At 40.9% G+C, this 24,944-nt stretch overlaps 1 protein-coding gene across 1 annotated transcript in view; it reads left to right on the forward strand.

Annotated features, from left to right (window-relative positions):
• The first annotated feature begins 6,282 nt into the window (after nucleotides 1–6,282).
• GRIN3A (glutamate ionotropic receptor NMDA type subunit 3A) overlaps nucleotides 6,283–24,944 on the forward strand; it is a 165,086-nt gene continuing 146,424 nt past the window's right edge. Inside the window, exon 1 of the mRNA XM_061201087.1 lies at nucleotides 6,283–6,981. Within this exon, the coding sequence (XP_061057070.1) occupies nucleotides 6,283–6,981 (699 nt within the window). The remainder of the gene's footprint in view (nucleotides 6,982–24,944) is intronic.

Below are 24,944 nucleotides of genomic sequence, written 5' to 3' on the forward strand. Positions count from 1 at the left end.
AACTTTTAGAGTTTTCATTGATATACTCTGACAAGTGATAATCAAGTAGCTCTGTGATTATGTTCATCCCTATACATTAGTTAGATAATGGTTCAAGAGTCAGCCAGGCCTGAAGTGGAAATTAAAAGAGCATGGACTTTGGAGTCAGAGAATCAAATCTAGGTTTGCCTCCCAGTCCTTTGCAAATGACTCAACCTCACCAAGCAACAGTTTCATCATCTATAAAACATTAGCAGATCATGTATACAACGTGCCTAACATGAAAAAGACACTCAAGATAATAAGTTCTAGAATAATGAAGATTTACCAATTCTTGTGCATCTTCTGAAAACCTCCCGTAAAATCTCTTTCTAAAGAAACAAAAACTATTTTTTTAAAAACAAAATGCTTTTCACAGATGTAAGGCATGAGATCTAGAAAGGCAAATAGGCTTTAGAAAATTCCCAAATTCTTTTGGCTACAGTTATAAAATTCATGCTACAAACTGGGCAAGAAAAAGTCCTTTAAAAATGTCACAATCTGTAATGGGCCAAGTTTTATTCTATAACTCATTTGGATAAACACTAAATTGGAATGATTAGAATAAAAGAAAGAGAGAGATGGAGGGAGACTGCCATATTGGCCTCTCCGAGTCCTATTTGAGTTCCCTGTGGTGCGTTGTTTAGGACAAGAATCAGGAGATCCAAACGCTCAGCTAATAGTCCTGGTGGATGTTGAAAAGGCCACGCTCTTGTCACAGCTGATAACTTACTGCCCTGACAACAACTAGTCTGAAGACACCACAGCTGTGTTCTTATTCACAGCTGAAAGACAACTATTGGCAGTTCCTAATTTATATGTTGGTAATAACTTTGCACTGAATTTGGTTTCCCAGGTATAGGTAATCATGTGATACAAAAGAGAAGCCATTTCTCTTTATTTTTCCAGTATAAGGGCAAAGCTTAAGCACTATTTGAAATAGTCAAGATGGACTAATAATTTTTTGCTTCCTTTTCATCACCTCATTTTCTTAGTTCCTAATATTCTTTTTCTCCTGTTTCCAGTCCCTCAGATTGCCAAAAACTTCTTTAGTGAAATTCCACTGGTTCTTTTCTATATCCCCAAATTCCCTTATAATACAAAATGAATTCCTTTTCCCGCCACCAAAATTCCCAACACGATATTAATTTTACAACAATTGGGGTAAAATAATTTACAGTAATGTGTGATGGATAGTCCCATAATCATGAGAGTTATTTGCATTTTTAGAAGAGGATGACTATTGCCAAAATTAATGCCTAATTAGTAGAATATAGGATAATGTTACAAGGTTTCAAGTCGACATAGGCTTTTTTTTTTAACTAGGGGAACAAGAAAAGAATAATTAAGCTTTATATAGATGAGCCCTCAGGGTCTGCTCCTCTAAACTGGCTTGTTTTTTCCCTAGATTCTCTAGATTCATTCCCTCCTCAAATTCTGCTACCATGGCTCCTCTACCAACTCCACATATTTTTTGGTTTGTTTGTTTCTACCCAGAAAGCTTCTTATAACCATGAGGTCTCTCGCAATAGAGACAGAGAAGTTGACGTGGGAGAGGGCACAATTGGGCTCATGCGTGTTATTAGTTAAAGGTGAGCACACTTTTCATCTGAATATTGATTTTAAAAACCTACACGGTTACTACTGCATAAAAGACAGACCCAGATAGAAACATGCCATTTAATATTGTTGCCATCTACAAAAACAAAGCTAGATATGGGTAGAACTTGAAATATGTCAGGGTATAGGCAAAAAAAAAAAAAAAAAGATAGTTTTCCAAACCTTTATAAATGTGACAGAACTGATAGCCCTACAAGAAGCTTCCTCTTCCCGTGGAACTTGAAAGGGTTCACAGGAGTCCACGCACTGCCATGCAGACAACCACCAAGAGCTGTCACCACAACCCCAGTACACAGGTGAAAGCTTGAGCTCCAGGAGGTTAAATGTCACATCCATAGGGAAACAGAGATGAGAACAGCATCCAAGTTCTTGACTCATCCAGCATCCTTCACTGCAGCCTTTCCTGGGCTACCTCCGAATATCTCAACTTTCAGTCTACCCGTGCCGGGTACCAGAAAACACAGATGTGCACAAAAGCACATTTTAAATTGTGAACATTTGGATTTGTTTTGGTTTATTTAACTCTCCAACGTGGGTTCTTAGATTAGTAGTTCTCATCTCAAATCTGGTAATAAAAAGAGCTTCATCTTCTCTGAGTGAGCCAATTTCGAAATTTGGCTGATTCTTGCTACCAACAATGCAGCTGGGATGAACTTAAAATTTCTAATCCACACTGCCACTCACTAACTATGTGATGACTTTGTGCAAATAACTCAACTTTCCTCAGATATGATTTTCTATTCTATAGAATGGGAATCATAATACTAATGCAATAAAGTTGTTTTATGATTTGACAGTAATATTATCTCTCGTGGATTACTGCAACAGCGTCATACCTGGTCTCCTGACTTCCATCCTAGCCCATCTTTCCTCTAATTATCAACAGAGCATCTAGAGTGGTCCTGGTAAAACGTAAGTCCATAAGTTCTTCTTAACTCTCTCCTTCCCAGTGCTTTCTCATCCCTTTCAGAGTAGAAGTCAAAGTTAATGATTGGCTTACTTTGTCTGCCGCCTCCTCATTGCCTGTCTGACCTCGCCAGCCATCACTCTCATACTGGGTCATGTTGCTCCAGCAACTCTGGACCCGTCACTACTATTCAAACATACTGGAAACACTCCCGCCTCAGGGCCTTTGCACTTGCTGTTTCCTCTGCTCGGAAATTCTTGCTTTAAGTATTCATATGAATCACTTTCTCACCTCCCTTTAGGTCCTTATTCAAAAGTAATCTTCTCAGAGGGGTTTACCCTGGCTCCCCTATCTAAAATTACTACCCAGTCTCCTCCATAATACTTCCATTTTGCTGCTTTATTTTTCCCCTTAGTATCAACTAACACATCCTACATTTACTTACTTGTATGTTTTATTGTCTGTCTCTCCCACTAAAATATAAGCTCGATGTTAGCATTTTGTTCACTCATTACCTATGTGACTTTGTGGAGGAAAAAAAATATCCTCAACTTCTCTGAACTAGAGTTTATTCATCCATTCCCCTGGACAGTTCTACAGCAATGCCTGCACATAGTAGGAGTTTCATAAATGGTCATTGAACTGATGACTGAATCATTAAAAAGCTTTCAAAATTATGACCACTGAAGCGTGAAAAAGGGGAAAGAAAAAGGAAGATGTGGGGAAAGGAGAGAAAAGAATCATGTCAGAGATGTTCAGATTACAGTGATATGGAAAAAGAGAACCAAGCAGCATGAGAAAATGGGAAGGAAATCAGGTTAGCATAATTGAAAAACCCTCAAAGAAACCAGAGGAAGCACAAGAAGGAAGGGCTGCTCTTCACCATGCAAACAGCATTTGAACGATTTAGCTAGTTTTATCATGAGCCAGCACTGTCCTCAGAACTGTGGGAAGCATCCTCTATTCTATGAACAGCCAGTGGAGGCATTCCCCCCAAGTAGCCCAGGACTCGTGAGAGGCCTAAAGGACACACAACGGGCACCAGCAGAGCCCATTAACAATTCCCGGGAAGTAAAAACAGAACCCGGGTAATAAAATAAAGTCTAACCTTTCTTTCCTTGGCGCTTAGTCCAGTTTCACTTACTCATGGGGTGCCGGTGCAGAGGCCTCACGTTCAGCACTTCAGACCAGAGTGTTCCCCGTGAGAAATGCCTGCATCGACGCCGCAGCTCGGGAGCGGTGTGCACAAACCGCGCGGGATACTCAATTCAAGATGGCGGCAGCGGGCCCCGCCCAGAGACCCTGCGTGCTCCGTCTGGGACGTAAGCAGCACAGCTGTGCGTGCCCGGTGAGGACTCTGCCCCGCCCCACTGACGAGATCCCTATAAAGTAACCCCACCTGTAGCCTGTCACGGAAAGCACGTTCTCTGGGGTGCGAGCCTGCACCTCTCCGTTCTCTGATCAAAGAAAAAAACTTTACTTTGCTTCTACACTGAACTTGGTCTGTTCTATTGGCTCCAAGGACACGGGGCAGTAGGACCCTTGTTAGGGCCTGACTGGAAAGGGTTAGTAACACAGCGGCTCTCGAATGCCATTAACAGATGAGATCCAACTGTTCTTCATCACCGACTACTTTCTTGGGAATCTGGTTTGAACATACATGTAATGCCAAGTACTAAGATAATCACTCGAGGGTATGGTCATAATGTGGAATGTCATATTCCTCCATGCACACATACTCATACACAAACACACCTCCTTCCTACACAATTAATTGATTCCCAGTCTTCCTGTAAGGCAAGGACCACAAAATTCTATAGTTTTCTTATTCAGATCCCAATCAGTGGAATCATCTGGAGCAAGAGGAAAGTTCCAGCGTCCATGCATGAGAGCCTCTCTATGGCCTCAGGAGGAATCCTTCCCTTCTGGTTCAGACTCTACTGTGATTTCCACTTTTGCCTCATGGGAGTCTTTTCTCCGGCATCCCAGTCTTGCAAGAGCTAATTAGAATGTCAGGTAAGGTTAGCTCTGAGATGACTTTCAAGATCTGTGCTGAGGAAAACAACATTCACTTTGCAAGCTTCTTGGGAATTTTATTTAGCTAGAGCCTCTTCATCCCAAGGATTTAAAGCAAGATGGAAACTGTACCTCATGAATCAAAACAACTCTCCAGAGCTAAAAGCTAGCTGCATTTGCATAACAATTTACCAGATCCAAACAGCAGGGCAAGGTCAGGTGAAGTAAATCGCCAAGGTCATGGTTCTCCGGAAGTGTTATTGAAATTCAGAACTCCTGATCCCGGGTGCTTGCTCTGCCCCATAGACATCTCTCCTACTCTCCTTCTAAATGAAACTGTGGCATAAAATAAAATAAATGTACTGTATGTGTGGAAACCACAGGCCTACCCTTAACCCCCTCCTTCCTTCTAACTCCAGATCGTTCAGATCATGGAGGAAAAGATCAAATCATAACTCACTGACCTCATTGTATTACCACACAAATGAAAGCACTTACTAGTAACAGTGATCTGGAGGACCCTTGGTCTAAACTACAAACTGCTGTTGACTGTGCTTGAAAGTATACTTTCAAAGTATTTTAAATCTCTTTAATTTCTTGATCAAATAATTGCTTCGAATTCACTGTTATAATTTTGAGAACCCCAAAACATTGGGATCCTTAAAAATTGGCAAAGGCCCATGCGCCAGAGAGCAGGAAGCCAAGATTCAACGTGTATATGATTCTTGCTTTAATACCCTCAGCTAGAAAAACCGTTAAAGCAAGACATCGAAGAGAAGCTTCTTAAAATCACGGCCTCTTTCAACCTACTGGATTTCAGATTCCTCGGGCGCAACTCCGAATCCAGAATTCTCCCTCTTAGGTCGCAAGGAATTTCGCGAACTATGACCCCTAGCCTTGGAGGGGAGAGAACTTGCCAGGGGCGCGGGAAGCGCCACCCGGGAATCTCACCAACAGTGGGCGTCTAGCACAGCCAAGCGACAGGCTGGCGCCAGGGCTCAGCAGCAGAGGCGCCGGCTGAGGCGGGGAGAACTTTGCGCTCCCAGCAGAACCACCCTTTGCTGGCCAGTCGCGTCGCTCCTCTGAGGAAGCCAGCGGCGGCGGCGACTGGGCGGAAAGAGGACGAAAGAAAGGAAGAGAGGAAGTAGCGAGGGAAGAAGAAAAATGAAGCCAGCGCTTGGGGAGCCCGCGAGAGGGTGGCCGACGGTGGAGCAAGGAGGCTTTGGCTGCTTTTCCGCACCTCGGGCGTGAACGCCTTCTCCTGCGCGACCCCAAGGAAATAAGTGGGTCTCGCCTGGGCGAGACAAGAATCCAAGTGAGAACCTTGCCTCCTCGGTCACCGTTGCCCCCTAGGAATCCCAGCCGCTTCTCAGTCCAGCTTCCCCGCGGGGCCGGACGCAGTGCCCGAGCCGCCCTGCGGATGGGGCGGGCGGGGAACAAGCGCCCAAGCCGCGGGTGACCAGCGCCGCCCGCCCCGCTCAGCGCAGGGACCGGGCGGGCAGAGGATGCGAGGCGGAGGGACTTGGGAGCAGGTCCCGAGACTGCCTAGGGCGCGCCAGGCTCCGACTTGGATGGCCCGGAGCCCGCTTCAGCTCCTGGGACAGCTTCGCCGCGCGGAGTGAGCTGCCAGCGGAACCTGGGGGCGGAGACCTTAGGCGGCGGCTGCCCGGGGGAGAGCCGGGGGCCGGAGGGGGCGCGCTTTCTTCCTGCGGGTCTCAGTAATGAGGAGACTGAGTTTGTGGTGGCTGCTGAGCAGGGTCTGTTTGCTGCTGCCGCCGCCCTGCGCACTGGTGCTGGCCGGGGTGCCCGGCTCCTCCTCGCACCCGCAACCCTGCCAGATCCTCAAGCGCATCGGACACGCGGTGAGGGTGGGCGCGGTGCACTTGCAGCCCTGGACCACGGCCCCCCGCACGGCCAGCCGCGCCCCGGACGGCAGCCGGACAGGCGTCCAGCGAGATGAACCTGAGCCAGGGACTTGGCGGCCCCCGGCGCCCTCGCCGGGCGCACGCTGGTTGGGGAGCGCCCTGTATGGCCGGGGGCCGCCGGGCGCATGGAAGCGCGGGGAGGGCGACCGGGCCGAGACCCTGTGGCCTCGGGATGCCCTCCTCTTCGCCGTGGACAACCTGAACCGAGTGGAAGGGCTGCTGCCCTACAACCTGTCTTTGGAAGTAGTGATGGCCATCGAGGCGGGCTTGGGCGATCTGCCGCTCTTGCCCTTCTCCTCCCCTAGCTCGCCGTGGAGCAGTGACCCTTTCTCCTTTCTGCAGAGCGTGTGTCACACCGTGGTGGTGCAAGGGGTATCGGCGCTGCTCGCCTTCCCTCAGGGCCTGGGCGAGATGATGGAGCTCGACTTGGTCAGCTCCGTCCTGCACATTCCAGTTATCAGCATCGTGCGCCACGAGTTTCCGCGGGAGAGTCAGGTGAGAGGAGTCTGGCGCGTGGAGTGGAGATGGGCACCGCTGGGGGCCGGGACGGTAGCGGGGGCGGAGGGAGGGCGAGGCAAGGGAACGCGGATGAAGACCTGAGGGTCGTGGGGCTTTGCAACTTTGATATTGTTTAAGGATCGGACCATATCCGTAGGTTATAGGTAGAAGGATCTCAGTAGATGTAAAATAAAACATTTTAAAGCGCAGATGGACATAAAATGAGAGGTAGAGTAGCAGATGGAAGTAAGGAAGTGGGAGAATAAGCGAAAAAATCTTCACGTTTTGACCAGTTGGGAGAAACCTAGTGGATACCCTATGGAAGTGTTGAATAGAAGTCGAAGTTCAGGAGCGTGGAGAGCAGTCGAGGTTCTAATGACTAGCGCGGGGAATGGGCATAGAAGATCCCAGACTGCCAGAGTCTTTCACTCCCCTGAGGAACTCTAAAAGCACCTGTTGGAAAGAGCACCTGCCCCTTCTGACTTCTTTAGACGATGTCCCTGAGCTTTAGTCGACGGGGTAAAGAAGAAATCATCTCCCTCGGAATTCCTTTGAGTAAACAGGAAATCTGCAATTAGTACAGAAGCAATAGGTAGAGTGGTTAATTAGTCTTGGGTATTGAAAGGCATTAGAAATATTATCTGATACCGTAAAAATGGATGGGAGGACTCATTTGGGATTGTTTCTTTGTCCCTACTCTCTCTCTATGTGATGTGGGTTCAAAGACTGGCTATATTTAGTTGTGTTCAGCCCATTTCTGCTCCAGTTATCTAGAAGTAAAGAAGACTATAATGATTTAGTTTCCTATGGGTTAAAATATATATATGTATATATATATATATATATATATATATAGTTTCAATAAAGGAAGTTATTTGAGAACTTAACTGTTGACAATAAGATAAATATTTACGGAGAAGGTGGGGTCCTTTTAGCAATAGGAGTTTTCTGCATTTTGTGCATTATTTTTTAATAAAATATCAAGCATTATTGAGTCTTGCACAAAGTATTTATGAAACAAATAGGTAGTTGGTGTTGGTCCCATTTTAAAAACTGAGAAACTGAGGAAAGTTCTGGGGCTTGATCAACATTGGTTGGTGTACTAATAATAGAGTCCAGACTCGGGAGAATTTCTAACTCTATATCATTTTCATTCTATCACTGTAGCTGAAAAAAAATATTTCTAATCTCTCTTCCATTTTCGATATATATACAGAGATAAAAAAATAAAATGAGTAAGAACAAATATATGTGAAAAGTTTGATCAAATCTATGCGTGAAATATAAAGAGAGTACTAAAGGTTTCTTTTTCTAGAAAAACGAATCTTACATTTTTAATTTTAGGAAGGGCAGCCTCAGGCTACTTTCAGCAGTTGCCCAGAAGATTTCTATTTAATGCTGAACTGTAGAGATTTGATCTGCAGAGTGCAGGCTAATTAACTTTTATCTGAAATATTTCCGTCACCTGAATCTGAATGACTGTAGGCAGCAGATGGGAAGGCATGGAAAACACAGGTGCACAATGCTGCCAATGCCCAGAGTGTTATAAACATGAAATTGCATCCATAAGGTGTATCATTATTAATAGATATGCAGAATAAGATCTAACAAATGCAAGAGTCAGCCTCACTTGCTTCTCATCATTGCTTCTTTATTACCTAATACTTCATACATGCCAATAGTGTTCACATTCTCCAGACTCCTTTCCATTTGTAGATTGTTTGGCAAGAGTCTTAAATAGCAAGAATTTTCCCCAAAATTAGTGTTCCTTAGTTAGAAGTGAAATTGTCTGTGCTCCATGATGAATTTTTGTAGTATACAGCACACTACAACTTGGAGACCAGAGAAACTGTGAAGAAGCATCTAGAATAAGTAAATTTCAAAGCTGTAGGACCACTGGAGGATGAAGAGTCTTCCAGGGACAACCCTTGCAAGCTGACAATAAAATAAATACTATGTCAAGCACATTTACTTCTGTATTTCAATTCAGAAGTGTATTTTAAATCACTGTTGTCATTGTTACTTTCATGGCACACATCTTGAAAGGGAGGGATTATTTTATTAACTCAGATCTAGTTTGGCCAACTGAGGACATTTTCTTTCATTCATCTTTGTATTTTAAATTCAAACATATCTAACCTGTCTTACTTTTAGTATATAATTTAAATGTCATTCTATAATGTTCTATATTTAAAATGTCCAGCTCAATGTCAAGTCACTGTAACATGTAATTTTAAGATATGACCACCATCTGCTTTCAGCAAGAATAGTAACCGATCTTCCCCTGGCTTCTGAAAAGTGGACCTTTCTCTAATACAATGATGTGATTTTTTTTTTAAACTTTCTAAATATAAAAGAATGATGAAGTCATTTTACACATTAAATCAAATTGACTTAATTTAGCCACTGTCCTTATTAGAGTCTATGCCCAGTGACCTAATTTGTTGACTGTTCCAGTGCATGATTAAAGGATTCTAGAAGAGAGTGGACTTGTCCACATGATCAGACAAATCAAAATTGATTTTAGAGCAGGAACAGCAACAATGTTTTCTCCCACTTTCTTTTGGGCTACTGATTTCTTTCATATGAAACCTTTAATTAGTAAATAATGGTTTTGATAGCATCCTGCCACAACTCCTGAATGGAAAGAGATACCTCTGATATGATCAAACCCCTGAGAGTAGCATAGTCCTTTTATTTCAGTATACTATTTTTTTTTGAGAAGTTTAAAAATGCTTTATTATAGAAAACAAAAATGTTAGAATACCATTTGTAAGTCTCAATAGAATAGCATATGACGCACACTTTATCAAACAAGGCAAAAAACCATAAATAGCCTACTCTAAGACTTATAAAGGATAAAAATATTTTATTTACTCTTTTTTTTTTTTAAACATCTTTATTGAAGTATAATTGCTTTACAATGGTGTGTTAGTTTCTGCTTTATAACAAAGTGAATCAGTTATACATATACTTATGTTCCCATATCTCTTCCCTCTTGCATCTCCCTCTCTCCCACCCTCCCTATCCCACCCCTCTAGGTGGTCACAAAGCACCGAGCTGATCTCCCTGTGCTATGCGGCTGCTTCCCACTAGCTATCTATTTTACATTTGGTAGTGTATATATGTCCATGCCACTCTCTCACCCTGTCACATCTCACCCCTCCCCCTCCCCATATCCTCAAGTCCATTCTCTAGTAGGTCTGTGTCTTTATTCCCGTCTTGCCACTAGGTTCTGCATGACCTTTTCTTTTTTTTTTCCTTAGATTCCATATATATGTGTTAGCATACTGTATTTCTTTTTCTCTTTCTGACTTACTTCACTCTGTATGACAGACTCTAACTCCATCCACCTCATTACAAATACCTCCATTTCATTTCTTTTTATGGCTGAGTAATATTCCATTGTATATATGTACCACATCTTCTTTATCCATTCATCCGATGATGGACACCTAGGTTGCTTCCATGTCCTGGCTATTGTAAACAGAGCTGCAATGAATATTTTGGTACATGACTCTTTCTGAATTATGGTTTTCTCAGGGTATATGCCCAGTAGTGGGATTGCTGGGTCGTATGGTAGTTCTATTTTTAGTTTTTTAAGGAACCTCCATACTGTTCTCCATAGTGGCTGTATCAATTGACATTCCCACCAACAGTGCAAGAGGGTTCCCTTTTCTCCACACCCTCTCCAGCATTTATTGTTTCTAGATTTTTTGATGATGGCCATTCTGACCGGTGTGAGATGATACCTCATTGTAGTTTTGATTTGCATTTCTCTAATGATTAATGATGTTGAGCATTCTTTCATGTGTCTGTTGGCAATCTGTATATCTTCTTTGGAGAAATGTCTATTTAGGTCTTCTGCCCATTTTTGGATTGGGTTGTTTGTTTTTTTGTTATTGAGCTGCATGAGCTGCTTGTAAATCTTGGAGATTAATCCTTTGTCAGTTGCTTCATTTGCAAATATTTTCTCCCATTCTGAGGGTTGTCTTTTGGTCTTGTTTATGGTTTCCTTTGCTGTGCAAAAGCTTTTAAGTTTCATTAGGTCCCATTTGTTTATTTGTGTTTTTATTTCCATTTCTCTAGGAGCTGGGTCAAAAAAGATCTTGCTGTGATTTATGTCATAGAGTGTTCTGCCTATGTTTTCCTCTAAGAGTTTGATAGTGTCTGGCCTTACACTTAGGTCTTTAATCCATTTTGAGTTTATTTTTGTGTATGGTGTCAGGGAGTGTTCTATTTTCATACTTTTACATGTACCTGTCCAATTTTCCCAGCACCACTTATTGAAGAGGCTGTCTTTTCTCCACTGTATATGCTTGCCTCCTTTATCAAAGATAAGGTGACCGTATGTGTGTGGGCTTATCTCTGGGCTTTCTATCCTGTTCCATTGATCTATATTTCTGTTTTTGTGCCAGTACCAAACTATCTTGATTACTGTAGCTTTGTAATATAGTCTGAAGTCAGGGAGCCTGATTCCTCCAGCTCCATTTTTCGTTCTCAAGATTGCTTTGGCTATTCGGGGTCTTTTGTGTCTCCATACAAATTGTGAAATTTTTTGTTCTAGTTCTGTGAAAAATGCCAGTGGTAGTTTGATAGGGATTGCATTGAATCTGTAGATTGCTTTGGGTAGCAGAGTCATTTTCACAATGTTGATTCTTCCAATCCAAGAACATGGTATATCTCTCCATCTATTTGTATCATCTTTAATTTCTTTCATCAGTGTCCTATAATTTTCTGCATACAGGTCTTTTGTCTCCTTAGGTAGGTTTATTCCTAGATATTTTATTCTTTTTGTTGCAATGGTAAACGGGAGTGTTTTCTTAATTTCACTTTCAGATTTTTCATCATTAGTATATAGGAATGCAAGAGATTTCTGTGCATTAATTTTGTATCCTGCTACTTTACCAAATTCATTGATTAGCTCTAGTAGTTTTCTGGTAGCATCTTTAGGATTCTCTATGTATAGTATCATGTCATCTGCAAACAGTGACAGCTTTACTTCTTCTTTTCCGATTTGGATTCCTTTTATTTCTTTTTCTTCTCTGATTGCTGTGGCTAACACTTCCAAAACTATGTTGAATAATAGTGGTGAGAGTGGGCAACCTTGTCTTGTTCCTGATCTTAGTGGAAATGGTTTCAGTTTTTCACCATTGAGGACAATGTTGGCTGTGGGTTTGTCATATATGGCCTTTATTATGTTGAGGAAAGTTCCCTCTATGCCTACTTTCTGCAGGACTTTTATCATAAATGGGTGTTGAATTTTGTCGAAAGCTTTCTCTGCATCTATTGAGATGATCATATGGTTTTTCTCCTTCAATTTGTTAATATGATGTATCACGTTGATTGATTTGCGTATATTGAAGAATCCTTGCATTCCTGGAATAAACCCCACTTGATCATGGTGTATGATCCTTTTAATGTGCTGTTGGATTCTGTTTGCTAGTATTTTGTTGAGGATTTTTGCATCTATGTTCATCAGTGATATTGGTCTGTAGTTTTCTTTCTTTGTGACATCTTTGTGTGGTTTTGGTATCAGGGTGATGGTGGCCTCGTAGAATGAGTTGGGGAGTGTTCCTCCCTCTGCAATATTTTGGAAGAGTTTGAGAAGGATAGGTGTTATCTTCTCTAAATGTTTGATAGAATTCGCCTGTGAAGCCATCTGGTCCTGGGCTTTTGTGTGTTGGAAGATTTTTAATCACAGTTTCAATTTCAGTGCTTGTGATTGGTCTGTTCATATTTTCTATTTCTTCCTGGTTCAGTCTCGGCAGGTTGTGCATTTCTAAGAATCTGTCCATTTCTTCCAGGTTGTCCATTTTATTAGCATAGAGTTGCTTGTAGTAATCTCTCATGATCGTTTGTATTTCTGCAGTGTCAGTGGTTACTTCTCCTTTTTCATTTCTAATTCTATTGATTTGAGTCTTCTCCCTTTTTCTCTTGATGAGTCTGGCTAATGGTTTATCAATTTTGTTTATCTTCTCAAAGAACCAGCTTTTAGTTTCATTGATTTTTGCTATTGTTTCCTTCATTTCTTTTTCATTTATTTCTGATCTGATCTTTATGATTTCTTTCCTTCTGCTAGCTTTGGGGTTTTTTTGTTCTTCTTTCTCTAATTGCTTTAGGTGCAAGGTTAGGTTGTTTATTCGAGATTTTTCCTGTTTCTTGATGTAGGCTTGTATTGCTATAAACTTCCCTCTTAGAACTGCTTTTGCTGCATCCCATAGGTTTTGGGTCGTCGTGTCTCCATTGTCATTTGTTTCTAGGTATTTTTTGATTTCCCCTTTGATTTCTTCAGTGATCACTTCGTTATTAAGTAGTGTATTGTGTAGCCTCCATGTGTTTGTATTTTTTACAGATCTTTTCCTGTAATTGATATCTAGTCTCATAGCGTTGTGGTCAGAAAAGATACTTGATACGATTTCAATTTTTTAAAATTTACCAAGGCTTGATTTGTGACCCAAGATATGATCTATCCTGGAGAATGTTCCATGAGCACTTGAGAAAAATGTGTATTCTGTTGTTTTTGGGTGGAATGTCCTATAAATATCAATTAAGTCCATCTTGTTTAATGTATCATTTAAAGCTTGTGTTTCCTTATTTATTTTCATTTTGGATGATCTGTCCATTGGTGAAAGTGGGGTGTTAAAGTCCCCTACTATGATTGTGTTGCTGTCAATTTCCCCTTTTATGGCTGTTAGTATTTGCCTTATGTATTGAGGTGCTCCTATGTTGGGTGCATAAATATTTACAATTGTTATACCTTCCTCTTGGATCGATCCCTTGATCATTATATAGTGTCCTTCTTTGTCTCTTGTAATAGTCTTTATTTTAAAGTCTATTTTGTCTGATGTGAGAATTGCTACTCCAGCTTTCTTTTGATTTCCATTTGCATGGAATATCTTTTTCCATCCCCTCACTTTCAGTCTGTATGTGTCTCTAGGTCTGAAGTGGGTCTCTTGTAGACAGCATATATATGGGTCTTGTTTTTGTATCCATTCAGCCAGTCTGTGTCTTTTGGTGGGAGCATTTAATCCATTTACATTTAAGGTAATTATCGATATGTATGTTCCTATTCCCATTTTCTTAAATGTTTTGGGTTTGTTATTGTAGGTGTTTTCCTTCTCTTGTGTTTCTTGCCTAGAGAAGTTCCTTTAGCATTTGTTGTAAAGCTGGTTTGGTGGTGCTGAACTCTCTCAGCTTTTGCTTGTCTGTAAAGGTTTTAATTTCTCCATCAAATCTGAATGAGATCCTTGCTGGGTAGAGTAACCTTGGTTGTAGGTTTTTCTCCTTCATCACTTTAAGTATATCCTGCCACTCCCTTCTGGCTTGCAGAGTTTTTGCTGAAAGATCAGCTGTTAACCTTATGGGGATTCCCTTGTGTGTTATTTGTTGTTTTTCCCTTGCTGCTTTTAATATGTTTTCTTTATATTTAATTTTTGATAGTTTGATTAATATGTGTCTTGGTGTGTTTCTCCTTGGATTTATCCTGTATGGGACTCTCTGTGCTTCCAGGACTTGATTAACTATTTCCTTTCCCATATTAGGGAAGTTTTCAACTATAATCTCTTCAAATATTTTCTCAGTCCCTTTCTTTTTCTCTTCTTCTTCTGGGACCCCTATGATTTGAATGTTGGTGCGTTTAATGTTGTCCCAGAGGTCTCTGAGACTGTCCTCAGTTCTTTTCATTCTTTTTTCTTTATTCTGGTCTGCAGTAGTTATTTCCACTATTTTATCTTCCAGGTCACTTATCCGTTTTTCTGCCTCAGTTATTCTGCTATTGATCCCGTCTAGAGTATTTTTAATTTCATTTATTGTGTTTTTCATCATTGCTTGGTTCCTCTTTAGTTCTTCTACGTCCTTGTTAAATGTTTCTTGCATTTTGTCTATTCTATTTCCAAGATTTTGGATCATCCTTACTATCATTATTCTGAATTCTTTTTTAGGTAGACTGCCTATTTCCTCTTCATTTGTTAGGTCTGGTGTGTTTTGACCCTGCTCCTTCACCTGCTGTGTGTTTTTTTTGTCTTCTCATTTTGCTTATCTTACTGTGTTTGGGGTCTCCTTTTCACAGGCTGTAGGTTCGTAGTTCCCGTTGTTTTTGGTATCTGTCCCCAGTGGCTAAGGTTGGTTCCGTGGGTTGTGTAGGCTTCCTGGTGGAGGGGACTAGTGCCTGTGTTCTGGTGGATGAGGCTGGATCTTGTCTTTCTGGTGGGCTCGTCCACGTCTGGTGGTGTATTTTGGGGTGTCTGTGGCCTTATTATGATTTTAGGCAGCCTCTCTGTTAATGGATGGAGCTGTGTTCCTGTCTTGCTAGTTGTTTGGCATAGGGTGTCCAGCACTGTAGCTTGGTGGTCGTTGAGTGAAGCTGGGTCTTGATGTTGAGATGGAGATCTCTGAGAGATTTTCGCCGTTTGGTATTACGTGGAGCTGGGAGGTCTCTTGTGGACCAGTGTCCTGAAGTTGGCTCTCCCACCTCAGAGGCACAGCCCTGATGCCTGGCTGGAGCACCAAGAGCCTTTCATCCGCACGGCTCAGAATAAAAGGGAGAAAAAATAGAAAGAAAGAAAGAAAGAGGATAAAATAAAATAAAATAAAATAAAGCTATTATAATAAAAAATAAGAAAAAAATTATTAAGAATAAATTTATTAAGAAAAAAAATTTTTTAATTTTTAAAATAAAAAATATGAAAAAACTTATTAAAAAAATTTTTTTAATTTTTTAAAAATAGAAAATAAGGAAAAAATTATTAAGAAAACATTTATTAGGGAAAAAATTTTTTTAAGTAAAAAAAAAAAAAAAAAAAAAAAACGGACGGACCTAACCCTAGGACTAACGGTGAGAGCAAAGCTATACAGACAAAATCTCACCCAGAAGCATACACATCTACACTCACAAAAAAAGGAAAAGGGGAAAAATTAATATATCCTGCTCCCAAAGTCCACCTCCTAAATTTGGGATGATTCGTTGTCTATTCAGGTATTCAACAGATGCAGGCACATCAAGTTGTTTGTGGAGCTTTAATCCGCTGCTTCTGAGGCTGCTGGGAGAGATTTCCCTTTCTCTTCTTTGTTCGTACAGCTCTGGGGGTTCAGCTTTGGATTTGGACCCGCCTCTGCATGTAGGTCGCCTGAGGGCGTCTGTTCCCAGCCCAGACAGAACGGGGTTAAAGGAGCAGCTGATTCGGGGGCTCCGGCTCAGTCAGGCCGGGGGAGGGAGCGGTACGGAGAAGGCGGGACGAGCCTGCGGAGGCAGAAGCCGGCGTGACGTTGCAGCAGCCTGAGGCGCGCCGTGCGCTCTCCCGGGGAAGTTGCCCCCGGATCACGGGAGCCTGGCCGTGGCGGGCTGCACTGGCTCCCGGGAGGGGCGGTGTGGAGAGTGACCTGTGCTCGCACACAGGCTTTTTGGTGGCGGCAGCAGCAGCCTTACCGTCTCATGCCCGTCTCTGGGGTCCGCGCTGATAGCCGCGGCTCGCGCCCGTCTCTGGAGTTCGTTTAAGCGGCGCTCTGAATCCCCTCTCCTTGCGCGCCGCGAAACAAAGAGGCAAGAAAAAGTCTCTTGCCTCTTTGGCAGCTGCAGACTTTTTCTCGGGCTCCCTCCCGGCTAGCTGTGGTGCGCTAGCCCCTTCAGGCTGTGTTCACGCCGCCAACCCCAGTCCTCTCCCTGCGATCTGACCGAAGCCCGCGCCTCAGCTCCCAGCCCCCGCCCGCCCCGGCGGGTGAGCAGACAAGCCTCTCGGGCTGGTGAGTGCTGCTCGGCGCCGAGCCTCTGTGCGGGAATCTCTCCGTTTTTCCCTCTGCGCTCCTGTTGCTGTGGGATCCGCGCTGATAGCCGTGGCTCGCGCCCGTCTCTGGAGCTCGTTTAGGCGGCGCTCTGAATCCCCTCTCCTTGCGCGCCGCGAAACAAAGAGGCAAGAAAAAATCTCTTGCCTCTTCGGCAGCTGCAGTCTTTTTCCCGGACTCCCTCCCGGCTAGCACCGAAGCCCGAGCCTCAGCTCCCAGCTCCCGCCCACCCTGGCGGGTGAGCAGGCAAGCCTCTCAGGCTGGTGAGCGCTGCTCGGCGCCGATCCTCTGTGCGGGAATCTCTCCGCTTTGCCCTCCGCACCACTGTGGCTGCGCTCTCCTCCGTGGCTCTGAAGCTTCCCCCCTCTGCCACCTGCAGTCTCTGCCCGCGAAGGGGCTTCCTAGTGTGTGGAAACCTTTCCTCCTTCACAGCTCCCTCCCACTGGTGCAGGTCCCGTCCCTATTCTTTTGTCTCTGTTACTTCTTTTTTCTTTTGCCCTACCCAAGTACGTGGGGATTTTCTTGCCTTTTGGGAGGTCTGACGTCTTCTGCCAGCGTTCAGTGGGTGTTCTGTAGGAGCAGTTCCACGTGTAGATGTATTTCTACTGTATCTCAGTATACTATTTATTCGAAACATAAACGCATAGGTTCATCAGCTTGGAAGGAACCAACTTCCTTCAATCAGGGAAATCCATTAAAATAAGATAGTTAGCTACCCACTTTTGGAAACCGTATGTGTATTATCACTACATAATAAAAGCTTAATACAACATTACATATAGGATAGAGTCAAAGCATGCTTCCACCCCAAAAATTCTGACTTTATCACACCCAAACCTCCACTTGAGGCCAACTAAATTCTGTTCCCATGACCTTCAAATAATGATTCTGCACGTGGATGAAGTTAACATTTACATTTAAGTAACATTCAGCTTCTACAGTTCTTTCTTTCTCTTCACTCCCCCTACTACTTTTTCTTCTGAGAGTTTGTATTGTTTCTCCAAAGTTAATGCCTCAAATTTACCTACTGAGGTAGTGACAGATACACATTTCTTTCTAAAATGTGTATTTCATGTTAATTCCATATTGGTTTCATTAGGCAGAGTTAATGGAGTAATATAATTGGCTTAGATTCAAACCCATGCAATTAAAAGGTGACCACACTACTATTTTCTTTTCTTGTTGAATGTACCGTGTGCCTGTCTCGCGAGCCATATATGCTAACTAATTAGCATATGTTTATTCCCATGGAAATATAAGTGTTTTGGATGGTCCATTTTTATAATACAGGGCTAAGTACTGAATTCTGTTTATTAGAATTTCGCTAGCATGGTGCCACTTTTGTATGGTACAAGGGACAAAGCAATGATATCACAATATAACTTATGTGCCTCATGAGGGGACAAGTAAAGGACATTTATTTTTAAAACATCTGCTCTCAACTGTGGTGGTTTTCCTTGACTTTCTCTATTCAAGGCACTGTTCTCTCTCCTCTGGGGGAAATGTATTCTTCTGCAATTCATGATGAATGGCTGATAGTAGCACCTAATTGTTGCTAACTTGAAGATAAATGATTTCAAATTAAATGTCAAGTGATGCAAAACTTTTCTTAGCAGTGATCTTTTACAGGTTCCTCTTGAAAAACAGAGACCTGGGATTAATTTGGAAGTTTTTATTTCCATTCTGGGAATTTTGTTTACAACACTTACTTATTTTTCTAGATAAATAGAGCAGAAGAGACTAGCACACACCATTCATTTGGGCAATTAATCTGTCTCACCCCTTTTCTTTGCGCCTGCCATAGAATAGTCATAGAGAATCTTGGGTCTTGATCTCCTTGGCTATTACATCTTGGAGTTAACTTATGATTGAATCAACTGAAAACCAATTTTGGTGTCTAATTCCTTAATGTTTTATCTTCTGGTGTGGCAGAAATCACCTTGGATTTTGTGCCACTAGATTTTATTTCATGAATACCTCCAGTCAAATTCCAGTCATGTTGGTTAAACGAGCATGACATAATGGAAGGTATATTAAATAGTACTCAAAAAAAGACTCAGTGTACCTGTGACTCTATCTGTGAGCATCTAGGCTTGTCAATCAAAAGAAGGTTACTTTACCAATCTGACAGAGTTGTTGTGTGAATCAAATAAGAAAGTGAAGTACTTTGGAAAAATTTATAGTGTTAGCTAAATAACCAGTAGAGAGGTGTTGGTTTTGATCTGATAAGAATCATCCTAGTCCTAATTCACCACTAATTCTCCATTAGTTGCTACTAATCAAAATAGAATGTGATTCACAGTGTAACATGTCTTCATCTTCCACCTTACTCTCTACCCACTCCCTCATTTTATTTCTCTTAAAAAAAAAGTAAGTGGGTTTAGTACCCACCCCCGAAAAGAACTATGTTCCTAACTAGCTTGCACCCTTGCCTAGGATTAGAAGACATGCCATAGGTACTGTTTCTATACCAATGGCAAGTCTTTATAAATGCACATCATCAATGCAGTTTCTAGAGCCTTAGGTATTGCCATAGAAGCTTCAATATGATGCCCAAGGTTTTTCAGAAATGTTGGTGTCTCTCATTTCTCCTATAGGAGAAATTATAGTAGATTCCTCATGAGACTACGGACACACAGTCTAACCTCTCTACCCCACCTCCGCCTACCATACCACTAAGCCCACTGTTCGGCTCATCTGACATTATTTTCTTGGCAAGTCTTTCTTGATGAAGAAAGCAGTGTGTTGGTTCATATTTGGTTCATACTGGCACAAGCTCCTTATCTCACCTTGGATAGACAACAGTTTGCAAACCAGCTACTTTGAGTATCATTGCCCTAGGCAAATATGTGGAGCTCTCATAGCAAAGTATTGTACACTTTAGTGGCACCACTAAATGCAGAGGTGAGAATCTCATTGTCTTTTCTCCTGCCTACTCTAGCTACTCCCATTCACATACACAAAAGAGTAGAGAAACAGTACAGCACTACAAATGGGATGTGGAATCTCTAAAACTAGGCAAGAAGGAAGAAAGAACATCTCAGCATCTGCCACATTGCTTTTTGAGTAAATGCATGAATAACAAACTAATGGCAATCTTTAAGCCACTCATTTCTTTCTCAGATCTTTCCTGTATGGGATGGTGGGAGAAGAGAACAATGGGGAAAAGGTAAACAAGGAGTAAGCCAGCCACCATCCCTCAACCTAACACCTCAGCTAGACTTTCAGATCTCCTGACTGTGAAGGAGTCAGACACTTTCAGGGGAGACTGTGTTCCTCCTGTACTGAGGGAGTCGGTTGATCCTACTTACCTGGGCTGGTATTGTGTCAGCTGCAGTAAACTCTGACCCTGAAAAGCTAATATCTGCTTGGCCAGGGATGGTCTGTCTGTAGAGATGAGCCTTCAAGGGTTCAAGTGGTAAAGAATTAAGCAGGATGACTTCTCTTTTAGTGAGGCTGAATTATGCCTCACTGCTTTTCATTTGAGACAGATTTAGGAAAAAACCCAGCCATATATATTTTTGTAGAATGTATGCTTTTCAAGGCTCCTTCACAAATGCGCTTATAGCAAGCATCCTTTTAACAGTCCTATGAGGTAAATAACAATGTATAGACAACATAAAAGGACTAAAAGAGTTATGCATTGTAGGAAGTGAGACATCACCAAGGGGAAAATAGACTAAAAGCTCCTTCTGAATTTAGTGTATTTGTCAGCCTACAATCCGAGAACAGACTGGATTCATCACTGCTTTTGAATTATTGCAGAAAAAAGAAAGATAAAAGAGAGAGAGATCTACTTCTAGGTTCTATGGTTTAAAGCATATTTCACACTAAATATCCAATAATAGAAGTTTATTACATATTAACTTTGTCTTCATTTTCCTTATATGCACAAAAAATAGTGGAATAAAAAAGTTCAAGATTAACTTGGAAGACTAACCACTTGATCTAAATGAAAAATCATTCTTTACAGCGTGATATCCAAATGTAGCATCTGCTGCTGTACCAGTTAAACTATTAGTGCACAGTCTGCTGAAAATGACTTTTAAATTATGAAGTAGAGGTCGATACTTCTTAAACAAATTTTTGTTTTCTGGCTTACATGTCGTTAAGTGATAGTTCAAAGTCCTCCATGATGAACACCAAATTTTGATAAGCTGTACAAGACACATTCATTGTCAACTTTCTTGAGAAACAGATGTATTTCTTAATTTATTATTTAACAAATACTTTTTAATAAAGTATTGATACCAAGTGTGTTTATTTCAGAATAAAAAGTTGTTACCAAATATAAAAAAAAAAGTTTAATTAAATGAATCATGATTTATCAATATCTTTACAATGGAATACTGCATACCCATTCAAAATGAAAATATTTGTTGACACAGAGAGAGAAAAAAGTATACATTGTATGTAAAGTGTAACCTTCTGTAAAATATAAAGTCTAGAATTTTATTTATAAAAATGTTAAATGTGATTGTAACTGAATGGTAGAAGTCCACATTTTCCCCTGTGCATGCTTCTATTGATATTTTTCTAAAAATAAGTATGTATTGCCTACACAATTAAAAATAATAAGAGAAAAAAAAAGACAAGTTACCTTCACATTTCCTCACCACTGCTTTTAATACTTCATATGAAAGTATAGACTTCAGGAACAAATTAATTGTAGTATATGTTTAAATTTATCCTTTCACATCTATATTTCAATTTTATCCTCACAATTATTTTGTGAAGTGAGCAAGACAGTTAGTATTTATTTTACAAATCAGACAATAATAACATATAGATGGACGAAATACAAAGTAGGGGTGAAGAGAATAGGTTTTTGAGAAGCACGGACCTATGTTTGAATCTTAGCTCTACAACTTTCTAGACATCTTTCCTTGAGAAAACATGCCTGATATCTCTGTGCCTCAATTTTTGATCCACAAAATATGACTGTCTCATAAAGTTACGGTGAGGATGATATCATGTATGCAAAATTCTAAGCACAGTACCTAGAGCACTGTGTATTTTTATTCTAATGATCATTCTTTTAGCACGTTGTATTGACGTAGCTTACTAAAAAAACAAAATAATCAGAATGAGAACTCAAATATTCTAGCTTGCTCTCTCCAGAGTACTTCTACATGCATTTTCAGTATGTATATGATATTTAGGCTTAAGAGATCTGGTTCCAGTGGACCAAGCCTAAGAAAAAAAAAAAGATTCTGCTGTTTTGAAACCCCACTTAGAATTCCAACTCACTGAGGGGCACCTCAGGTTAGGTATGTGTAAATTTGGTCAGCAATGAAGTGAATTTTGAGGTCCAGTTTCAACTAGTTGCTTTTTTTGTATGGATTCTAAATGATTGGATCTTTGGACCAGTTACGTCAGAGGTAAAAAGCAGTGTTCTATTTCTATCTGTCGGTATTAGTGAGGAATTCACAAGTCTTGTCTTATCTACTACCCTGATTTCTCATAGGAGGCTTCTAGGAACTAAACTTAAGGAACAGTAGAAACATGACCCAGTTGACAGTCTAGACTTCTTGGGGGAGAAGGGGAGAAAGGGGTTGTTAGAAAGGGGAGAGTCTCACCTGACATGGATTGAATGTTCAGAAGTTTCCCTTTTTTCATGCAGGCTTTATCCATACTAATGGAACTGACTTATGGCATTTATTAGATCAAAGTTTAGACAGTAGCACTGTTATATACTAAGGATTATAAAAAAGGATATCCATAAGGCAGACTGTATTTGGTTGAATCCTGACTAAAACAAAATTGTTTGATGCGTACAATTTTCAGGGACTTTTAAAATGTGTATCGCTTTTCTGATTATAAAAGTAATGCATATGCGCTACTACCCCATGGGTGTCCTCATATAACCTTGAGTAACATTTTGATATATTTTATTCTCTCAAGGATAATGGTTTAAAATTTTTAGAAACACTTGGGTCTAAGTAAAAAAAGCCTTATTGTCACTCCAGTTGGAAGATGGCATCAAAGAACAGAAGAAAGGAATTCATCTTTTTTTTTTTTTTCTGAAAAGTCAGAGTTGACATGGCTTTTGAAGCATGGACATTCTGAGTTGATGGTATTTCTGTATTAAAAGGTGGTATTTTCCTTTGTATTTGAGCCTAGCTTTATATTTTCATTGCTCTGCAAGTGCTAAGCCTGTACAGTTCCAGACAATGGCTCTGTCTGGATCTTTCAGTAGCATTCTTAGGGATGACTTAGACATGGGTTGTCACTACTTTCTTCTCAGTTAGGGGTGGTCATTAACTGAACTTTCAGTATCAAGCACTTTGATGGCTGCACAACCTGCATACAATCAGTTGGTGTATTTTTCTATTGAAAGCCTCAACTCAAAGCCAAACAAAAGTTGGGTGAATACTCACCAGTTTAAAATTAAAAATTTTTATTTCCATAAACGAAGTTAGATGCTCAGCATGTCTTTATCTAATAGAATTACAATCTGGCTCAGTTGTGGAATTCTATTTGTTCAGTCCCAACCAGATGTACTTAAACAGGGATTCCATTAAACAAAGAATTTGCTTCTATGTATTGTGAATTTAATAGGTTCATATAGAGCGCTGTTATTGTTTTAATGCTATACAAGGAGTTAATTTGAGTCACGTCACACAGTGTGTTATACACATAAGGAAATGCTTCGGTGTATACCTGAAAATGAATGATAAATGCAAGCCTGAATTAATCCAATGTGCCTTCACCTGGTTGCAGGTACAGGGCGCCATCTAGTGGTCTCTAAAATATAGCTTTAAGTTAGCGCATCCTAAGACTCCAACCTCTCAAGGCAGGAAAGGACTCCAAGTAGCGTTTAGTCCATTTCTTGGTCTTTTGACTATGGGTCTTTTGACTAGGTTAGTCCATCTAAGAAAAGATCTTCTTCTGCCTTCTAAGAAGATCCAACAATCTCTGCTGTTCTGTCACCATAATTGCAGTTATAAACCTTAAAGTAAGATATCTCAGAGTGTGTGTCTAGAGAGGTTGGGAGGAAAATGTGAATGACTAACTTTAGAAATGTAAGATAGATAATTATTTTTAGCAGCTGTATTTACTATCACTTTGGTTTATGATGCAGCTTGAAAAGATGTAGCCATTTTATTGTGTTAAGCATATCATTTGTTCCTTTATTTCTGATTATTAAAAATTATGTTCTTTGTAGATAATTCTTAAAGTTAATAAAATGCCAAAGAATAAAATTAAAATCACCCATAAACCCACAGCTCAGAGATCTAGACATATGAATGTGTTATAAAATTGGGATCATGATATTTTATGAAATTGTTTAACTTATGTATTATGAACATCTTCCCATATCATTAATGATTTTTCTATTTTTTTTAATGGCTAGTTTGAATGAGTTGTTTCATGATTTGTTGAACCAACCCCTGTTGTTTGGACCAGGTATTTACTGTGAAAGGATAAATAACACTGCTACTAATGGGACTTTACCAGACTCATCCTCCTTAGTTTTTGGTGCTGTGGAACACCCTCTACTTGAGTTCTGTGACACAATTATGGTTTCCTTTTTTCTTTTCTTTTCTTTTTTTTTTTTTGGCCCTTTCATTGTCTTTTACTAATTGCGCTTCTTGTATTTGACCTCTTGTAGTAATAACCATAGTGCTGGGCTGTCCAATATTGATAGCTACTAGCCCTATATGAACTTAAGTTTAAGTTTAAGTTTAACTTAAGTTTAACTTAAGTTTAAGTTAATGAAAATGATATAAAATTTAAAAGTCAGTTTCTTAGGCACTCTAAACCCATTTCAAGTGCTCAGTGGCTACATGCGGGTAGTGGTTCCTATACTTGACAGCACAGATATACATTTTCCCTCTTCACACAAATTCTGTTGGACAGTTTTACTGCTGTCTGGGGCTTGGAGTTTGAAGGAACAGAAAACTCACTCCATGGAGCTCAAAAACAAGGGGTTTGTGCTGAAAAACTACAGGAAAATGACGAGGAGTGGAACTGCTTGAGGAGAAGCTGGACTGCACCACTGGGGAGTGTTGGGCAGCTACTCTCTTCTTCCCTTCCTCCGGGGCCCAAAAGCTCTTCTCTTGGCTCTCACTTCTCATCTGCTCCATCCTCCTGTCTGGACAGCAGCTTCTTCCTCTGCCCTGCTATAACTTCTGCATGGACGTGGTTCTAATTTACCATGACAGGACTTAGCCTGA

Source organism: Eubalaena glacialis, chromosome 9 (assembly GCF_028564815.1).
Source record: "Eubalaena glacialis isolate mEubGla1 chromosome 9, mEubGla1.1.hap2.+ XY, whole genome shotgun sequence".
In the NCBI taxonomy this organism is placed as follows: Eukaryota; Metazoa; Chordata; class Mammalia; order Artiodactyla; family Balaenidae; genus Eubalaena; species Eubalaena glacialis.